General features: G+C 38.6%; 1 protein-coding gene across 1 annotated transcript; it reads right to left on the reverse strand.

The window, feature by feature from the left end:
* Positions 1 to 2,052: 2,052 nt before the first annotated feature.
* Positions 2,053 to 8,683, reverse strand: dhrs3a (dehydrogenase/reductase (SDR family) member 3a). Its single transcript, XM_058762310.1, has 6 exons — positions 8,199 to 8,683; positions 4,731 to 4,874; positions 4,000 to 4,119; positions 3,011 to 3,249; positions 2,799 to 2,924; positions 2,053 to 2,647 (listed from the first exon to the last, which is right to left on the reverse strand). Exons 1-6 carry the CDS (start codon positions 8,394 to 8,396, stop codon positions 2,563 to 2,565), a joined length of 912 nt encoding a protein of 303 aa, XP_058618293.1. The 5' UTR covers positions 8,397 to 8,683; the 3' UTR covers positions 2,053 to 2,562.
* Between the last annotated feature and the right edge of the window lie 263 nt (positions 8,684 to 8,946).

Below are 8,946 nucleotides of genomic sequence, written 5' to 3' on the forward strand. Positions count from 1 at the left end.
CTCTCAACAGTGTCCATCATTGCCGTTAGACATGCCAAGACTCATTCTTCAGTTTTTGTCATTTGTATTATACAACATTTTTGGTGATTATTCCCCCAGCCCCACAGCGTACATTATTTATTTTATATAGTTTATCAGAAAGTAACTTTTCCTTTCAGCCACAAAATAACAGCTGAGTGTAGAATGAAGAATGTGATGTGAATTGGTAATCACATAATTGCAATAGCTGCTTCGTGCCTGTTGTATGTCAGTTTCAGTCCCCAGTGTGCTTTGATAACACTCTATTGTCTTCTAATACTGCAGCAGGGATGCACCGCATGGAAAGAATTTGAGGGAGAGACGCCGAAAGAAAAAAACATCTGCCTGTAGATTTGATTTTATGAGGTTACACAGTCTTAGATCTCGCATCCAATTTGGCAAATCGAGGCGTAGGAGAAAATTGTGAACAGGCACTGCATTACCTACCCATCTGTTTGGTGCGATACAGCTGCATCGACAGCGAATATCAGTCGTTCAGCTAGGTGTGAGTGACAAAGCTGAATAAAATGACAAGTTCTAGATTCATCTATTAGCCTTCCAGTGGCTGACCCCTCTCCAGTGTGCTTTCCTGTTTAGCGGAGTTATTGTTATGACAACCCTGCCTAGTGTACAATGAGCTCACGATTGGCTGGCCTGCAGTGGTGGAATGCTGACCATGAAATGCCTGTGAGTTTTGGCAGAGACAGAACAAGCACACTGCCAGGGACTGACACTTCCCTGTTTTCAAACCAACATGAATACCCACAAAATAACACTCACCATGTTTTTTTTAAGCTCAAATACTGTTTATTTGAAGTTGACAGTAATATGAAGATAGACATGCTGGAATTACTTTAAACAAGTCCCATACGGCAAAAAATATCCTTTTTTTTTTTTCCTGGCCAAAATATATTTCTAATATATGCGGTAAACAGTACTGCTTAAATTAAAAATATATTTAGTTTAAACCAAGATATATTACAAAATATACTTCGAGAAAGAACATACACTTACATTCTTAACTTGAGTAAATGCAAAAAAAAAATTATTTTTTTTTTAATTATGTTTTGGACAGTATTACGTTTGGATTGAAATATAAAAAATGGCCAAAAGATAAATGAGAAAAAAACTAAAACTTACTCAAATTTAATGTTTATGTAAATATATTTTAACATCTATATTAGCAACTTTGAAAATATAAATATTTGAAAAAATATATATATACATTTGCCGTATGTGGTTAAAGACTTGACTTTTGTTACAAAAATGAATCAGTGAAAATCTATAAAACTCCCATGTCACACCTTACAAGGGCAAACAAGCCCTGATGAAAACCTCAGAGCATTGTAAGAACCATTTCTTTATTAAAGGGATAGTTCAACCAAAAATTCAAATTACCCCATGATTTACTCACCCTCAAGCCTACGTGTATATGACTTTCTTCTTTCAAACGAATACAAACGGAGTTACATTAAAAAATGTCCTGGCTCTTCCAGTCTTTATGATGGCAGTGAATGTTGCTTGAGATTTTGAAGCAAAATAAAGTGCATCCATCCATTATAAAAAGTGCTCCACACAACTCTGGGGAGTTAATACAGGCCTACTGAAGTGAATTGATACATTTGTGTAAGAAAAATATCCATATTTACAACTTTATAAACCGTAATCTCTAGCTTCCGCTAACTGTCGTATGCACCTTCACGAGAGAGTGGCGTTCCAGCAGGTGACGTAGGATGAAGGCGTAGCATAAGCTCCGATGAGAATACGCTAGTCTCTTGAGAACCAAGTTTTGTTTACAGAAAAAGAAAACCAGTCTCCTCTTGGCATATATTGAAATACTTTTACATTTTTCTGTACAAATTCTTATTTTGTATTGTATTTCTAATTCGTGACTGGTGTTTTGTTTTGCTGGAATGCCACTCTCTCGTAAACACGAATACGACAGTTAGCGGAAGCTAGAGATTATGGTTTATAAAGTTTTAAATATGGATATTATTCTTACACAAACACATCAATTTGCTTCAGAATGCCTTCAATAATCCCCCGGAGCAGTGTGGAGCACTTTTTATGGTGGATGGATGCACTTTTTTGGGCTTTAAAATCTCGAGCCCCATTCACTGCCATTATAAAGCTTGGAAGAGCCAGGACATTTTTTAATACAACTCTAATTGTATAAGTCATATACACCTAGGATGGCTTGAGGGTGAGTAAATCATGGGGTAATTTTCATTTTTGGGTGAACTATCCCTTTAACTATAACAGTCTGTGCTCCTTACTATCACAATGTCCAAAGAACACGTTCACCTACATGCCTGTGTGCAGTCCAGTATAGGGCAACAAATCCAAATTTATCCACGTAAATCTCGCAGACATAACAGTTCCTGGAAAAACAATCCACCTTGATACGCTTGTTCCCAATGACCCTTTCACAGTCTTTTTTTTTTTGCGTCCACAAAGCAACAGAGTGATGTTCCTGGACGTAGTGCTTGCTTTGCATTAAAAAATTGGTTTTGAGGATTTTTCACAGTCACACTGCTTCTAAGTTTAAGTCCGTCCTTTGAATGTGTTCATACAGGTGTAGCTTCCTGAAAACTTATGGATCTCTTCCAGGGCAGACTGGGGCAAAAGACTGTAAAAAAAAAAATCAGTTATGTTATGTGCAGCCTGTTGAAATATGTAATATATAATGCATAGAATAATGAATAATCTTTTATGAAATAATGAATTGTGAATAAAAATATGTTATTCTGCTCTGATTCCTACAACAGTGATAGTCTCACCTCTTAAGGATGACAAGAAAGTGCATGGTCCATGGCAGGACAACAAAGGCAGTGTTGGTCCTTACAGCTTCCACAGTGCGTTCAGCCACTATCTCAGGATTCAGAGGAGGAAACAGCTTAGGGAACCTAAAACATGAATTCATTGAATGATGGACCACTTTTTTTAAATTTTAACTAGGTCTTCATGTTTATCAGCACTAGCAGATCATTACCTAACTCTCATGCCCTGGAACATCTCTGTGTCAGTATGGAAGGGAAGCACCGTGGTGCAGCCCACTCCTGGACAGTCCAGCAGGCCTAGCGTCAGGCTTTCCATGAAGGCATAAGACGAGGCCTTGGACGTGCAGTAGTCGATGGCTCCAGGGATGGAGGAGAGGGAGAGAATGGAGTTAATGCACACCACGTGGCCGTTGCAGAGCTCCAGCATGCGAGGCAGAAATGCTTTCGTGGTCTGTGGGGGAGACAGACACAATTACACATTGTTCTGTTCCCTCAATCATCTTCTGGAAAATCCAACAATAACAATGAAAGCTTCAGAACTTCGGGGTCGGGAATGTGTTAATTGTCTAGTATTCTCTAGACTACCTTTGGTGAAAGTCAACAAGCATATTTGACCGGCTCAGCAGAAATATGAGCCCACATTCAGTGTTTGATCTCAAGTCAGATGATGGCTCCTCTGCAAAACTCTATATAAAACTGGCATTCAGAAAACGCCATGTGTTTGAGATTAGAGCAACAATATATTACAGCAATCCTCAGCATGAGCTACTACTGCAGCGAAAGTCTCGGATGATCAGCTCTTGTTCTCATTGACTATGAATGTGTCCTAAAAAGCATGACTGTGTGTAGCCTAGATCTTCCGAGCAGTCCATTTTCTTCTAAACATTTAACTATTCCACCAGTTCTGTTAGGACCATTTGCTTTTGTTTGTGAATCTCTCTTGTATTTTTGTCTCTGACTGTTCTATGTGAGGAATGCGGTGTTACTTTTTCTCTCTTGGCAAAAACATGCTTAATGATGAGGAACGCTTCCAAGAATTACAGCATGCCAAGTGACTTAACATTAAGTAACTGAAAAATGTTCTGCAAAACACAAAGGAGTATCTAGAGTTCATGTTCGGTTCAAAGCACGGTTACTGCACTACAATAAATTGACAATCATGCGAGCAGCGAGTAAGTTAAGATATTGATTAGCTTCTTACCCAGAACTGTCCAAGTGTGTTTATGTGCTGGGTTTTCAGGAGTGCGTCATCGTCACTGTCCATAAGACTTTTTCCATGGACAACAGCTGCATTATTGACAAGAATGGTGACATCCCCGACCTGTGTGAGACCACATCACATCCATTTAGAGTCAAATTTACTGTGTGGATAAGTAAAATTGTATTACTTTGGTTCCAAGGAAATGAAAAGATACAATAATAGATGCCAAATATGCCAAAAATGTTTAATTTAACATTGTACCACAATAGATATCAAAGCAGAGAAAAATATACTAAAATAATAAAAAAATAAATAAACCAAAAAATATAAATGTAAAGAAGGCAATTGTTTAAATTAGAAAAAAAACGTTTATAATATAATAAAATAATGTAAAAATAAAATGAAACAAAAATAGCAACATGTTTATGTAAAATAAATATAAATAATGCAATTATTTAATTTAGAAAACAACATGAACAAGGGTCCCACACACGGAAGCACTACATATGGGAGTCTTCGGCATTAAAATCCTTGAAAATCCCTAGCCTAGACCCTAGCAGCCACAAAGGGGGTGCTAGAGAGCACCCTTCTGAAACCTAAAATGACAAATAAGACTCGCAGTCTTGTAGATGGATGTACCCAAGCAAAAGCCACAGGACTAGCTGTTTAAGACGGGGTTATTCAATGTAAAGTCCTTTTGGCTAAAATATTTTTTAGGAGTTTAAACATACCTTTTCCCTGAGCACTTTGGCCTGCTGGTACACTTCCTCTCTGTTGCCCACGTCGCACACAAAGTAATGGCACTCTGTTCCAGTCATGGAGATCTCCTCACATGTGTCTTTTAAACATTTCTCTGTGCGGCCCCACAAAATCACCTGAGGGAGGAAAATCATGATTGGTGTAAAGTAAATGCAGAACATCGTTTACACTTTTCAAGACAACAGGAGGAGTTTTTACATTGTAAGCTGAGGGACAACTCTCTCCAACCCTGTGATGTATTATGCATGATTGCTACACATTGATGTATAGGTTGAGTTCTCTAAGGAGTTACTGAATTAAGTATTTCCTTATCATTGTACACAAGGTTTAGGGAGAGCCAGTGAGAGTGCTAGAGGACAGGGTCAGGCTGTGTAGGTTGGTTAACTCTCTGGCTATTAGATCCATCACTCAGCAAGGTCAGCGAGAGGTAATGAACACAAGGATGAGTCCGTCCCCTCCCCATCCTGTCAATCTCAATCCACCTTATAAACAAACATACACACATAAAACAGTCACATGTTCTGACCTTCTGAGGAACCCTTCAGTATTCAAAGCCTCTCAAGGGAGAGCATTAGTGTGGGGGAATCTCACATAACCTGTCAAGAACATGTCCGGGTCACCCCAATTGTTTTTTGTTGTTTTTTTGTTGTTGTTGTTGTTGTTGTTTTTTTGCATTGTGACAGTGCAGAAAAAAAGTTTTTAAATTAAATAAAAAAATAATCCATCTAGGGTATTTCCCTGCTTGCTAGGAAAATGTTCCAGCATCTCTGGTAACCCTACATAGGACATCAGGAAAAATTTAAATAAAATAATATAAAAATAATCTATCCAGGGTGGTTCCTTGCCTATGGCCTATAAAAATAAAATAAAAATAATCCTGCTTGCCAGAAAAACGCTCCAGCATCTCTGGTAACCCTACATAGGAGAACAGGAAAATAAAATAAAATAAAATAAAATAAAAATAATCCTGCTTGCCAGAAAAACGCTCCAGCATCTCTGGTAACCCTACATAGGAGAACAGGAAAATAAAATAAAATAAAATAAAAAATAAAATAAAATAAAGGGTGGTTTCTTGCCTATGGCCTATGGCCTATAAAAATAAAATTAAATTAAATTAAATAAAATTAAAAATAAATAAAATTAAATAAAAAATAATCCATCTAGGGTACTTCCCTGCTTGCCAGGAAAATGCTCCAGTATCTCTGGTAACCCTACATGGGACAACTGGACAATAAAATAAAATAATAATAAAAAATTAAAAAATAAAATAAAATAAAAATAATATATCCAGGGTGTTTCCTTGCCTATGGGTCGAGATTCTGCAGAGGCTCCATTATCCTCACAATCCCATGTGGACAATATATAGTCACAGTGCAATTTAAAAAAGTGTTAATAGTAGTAAAATTGGCTTAATTTTTTTTATATAAAATATAATTTTGAGAGGGACAGAGTGAAACAGATGTGCTTTCTCGTGACATACTGCCTGACTCATGTCCCACCAATGTCACAAACAACAGCACATGGTGAGTGTCCCATTATCAGTAAAAGTTCAAGCAACAGAGTCACCGGGAGACATGGGCAGGGGAAGCTTAACACCCCCTCATTAGTGCTGGCCCAGAGGGGTCAGGCATGGGCCAAAGCCCAGCTGGGAGTATGGGAGTGCCAGCCTCTATTCACCTTTACCTTCCCACCTTTATACCTCATCCTTCATCATTAACTTTGCAGAACTTCATAATTATAAATGTACTTTTAAAATATTTTAATGCTGTTCAAGGTTTCTAAACTCACAGACTAATGCAGTAGATTATAAGGAAAAGATGTGAAAGATTTTCATCCTATTTTAATCTCCTCTTAGGGAAATAAAACACATATTTGATCAATATTTAATTGAGGAGGCCTAACTTGTGTCTGCTTGACTTGACTTTTTATACACAGCTTCAGCTCCGCTGGATTTCCGTTTGATTCTGTTCCTCTGGGATTCAGCCGTAAGCAGCCCACACAATAACACAAATGACATCATCAGCCCTGCTCTGCAAAAGCTGGCTGACCTGCCAATGAACTTGGTTGTGGTAACCAATCTGCAAGGTGCTTCTCTGCCTACTACATCCCCTTGCAATTGATCCATTCACACACCTACACATGTTGGGCGCACATTCACACACATTAATGCAGCACATACACATGTGCTCCCTCACACGCACACTGTATTCCTGACACTTGATGCTTGTGCTTTTAGTGGTCTTACTCTATTCTTGGGAAGAGTGATATAGTAAGTTTAAATCAGTTTTATATTCATTAACAATAATAATAATAAATAAAATGATTTGTGACCGTCCATCCTGTACGACTGGTGAGTTTGAACTTCCCTGGAAGGTTAAAGAGTCACACATGATTTGAGTTCAACAAAACAGCCGTGCCTGTCAGCAGCCCATTGTTGGGCATTTGTAAAGACATAAAGGCTTAGGAAACACCTGTGTTTGTGTGCAGGAGGAATATAAAACAGAACTCAAGGCTTCAGATGAGGGCAGCAACAGGTCACTACCTTCTGTTGACTGCACTGACTGGAAAACCACACTGTGCCCCATCAGGACAAACTCGGCCATTTCAAAGTGTATTTACATAACCAAAAAGGTGTGTTTACTGCAATGTGAATAAATCAGGTAAACATGACCCTTACTGGTTTTGTTTGGTTGTCAGTAATGCTGAAATAATAAACAAACCGATCAATTATGTAACAGAAAAATGTCCTACTCACATTTGTTCGTTTCTTATAGGCACATAGATCTGAGCTGAGCTGAGCTTTTCTATTTCTCTTTCTTACTTTAAAACGTAGGCCCTGTGTGTGAGTACTGTAGGAGTTCTGTGAATTTTTATATCTTAATCCATGTCAGCAAGTGAGCAATTTTGATAGTGATATTAAAAAGGCGTATTTTCACCGGTCGCTTGGTCCGCTAACGAAGAGAAGAGGCATTCGCCAGATGAGGTAACCATAACAACGGTACGCCACTTGCGCGCTGCCCGTGACGGCGGGGTTACATCGATATATAGCCTTGTTATGTTTCATTTGATCATATGTCTATGCAAATATATCACAGAACTTTATTGTTCTGTTAAAAAAAAGTTTTGTAGATAAATAGGCTACGTTTGTTTAGCTAATCAATCGCGTTAGTGGCTCCAAATTACAATTTGTGTTGCGCGAGACTAACCTCAGATTGCGCTTTGGAAATTTACATTTCACAATACATTAGGTACATACTAATACTAATTTTTTTTTTTTTTTTAAAGACTTTTAAAATGTATTTAAAAGCTCAAATTCATTTTCTATATGCGGTCCTTGATCAAGAGTGAAATGGAAAGCATTTTTTTTTTTTAATTAAGAGCAAGTGAGTAGATCGTAATGAATTGCGTTACACCGAATAAAAACACTAACGCAGCCTTACCTTTCTTGCTCCTTGCTTGGCAAACTCTTTAGCCAGGTGACGGCCGATTCCTCTTCCACCTCCAGTGATGAGGATCACATCAGTGCCCAGATCTCTGCGCTTCTGGCGCGTAAAGAAGCGCACGATCGCCCTCAATAAGCAAAATAAGATCTGGAGAGGAAAAAGCAACGCGCATCCCAGCACCTTCATCTCCATCATGACTTTCAGATAGTCCGATCTTTCTATCGAGTTTGTGGAATAAAACAAGCTCGTAAGAAGCGAATGTGCTTGTAACTTGTCAGCTGTCAAAAGGCACGCTGAAGTTCTCTGAGTAACTGGAAATGCGTCCTGCTCTCTTGGTCTGTAAGAAGAAAGTCCCTTAAAGTGCGAGCAGGTCTAACAGAGGAGGTCCATCAGCGTGCCAAGTGTCTTACCTACCTACGAATGAAGAACTGTCACATGTGAGACGTCTCTCTCTCTCTCTCTCTCTCTCTCTCTCTCTCTCTCTCTCTCTCTCTCTCTCTCTCTCTCTCTCTCTCTCTCTCTCTCTCTCTCAACATGCATCGCGCATGGAGAACGGTATAATATCAGCCAGTCTCCGTGAGCTCAAGAGGCGGGACGGAACTCAAGTGTCTTACGAAGATTGAGAGAGATAATTAGTGAAACATTTATTCATTATTTATGCTACACTGTTATCCTCTCATTATACGTGAAGTCATGCTGATCACTGTTAAAGACTTAAAGGGGCTCATCGTGTGAACTGCTGTGA

This window comes from Onychostoma macrolepis, chromosome 23 (genome assembly GCF_012432095.1).
Source record: "Onychostoma macrolepis isolate SWU-2019 chromosome 23, ASM1243209v1, whole genome shotgun sequence".
NCBI classification, from domain to species: Eukaryota; Metazoa; Chordata; class Actinopteri; order Cypriniformes; family Cyprinidae; genus Onychostoma; species Onychostoma macrolepis.

Coding starts and splice junctions, on each gene's coding strand:
- dhrs3a (XM_058762310.1), bottom strand. CDS start 8,396: ATGATGGAGATGAAGGTGCTGGGATGCGCGTTGCTTTTTCCTCTCCAG. Junction 4,875..8,198: donor CCAAGCAAGGAGCAAGAAAG/GTAAGGCTGCGT, acceptor TTCCTCCCTCAG/GTGATTTTGTGGGGCCGCAC. Junction 2,648..2,798: donor TTTCTTGTCATCCTTAAGAG/GTGAGACTATCA, acceptor TTTTTTTTACAG/TCTTTTGCCCCAGTCTGCCC.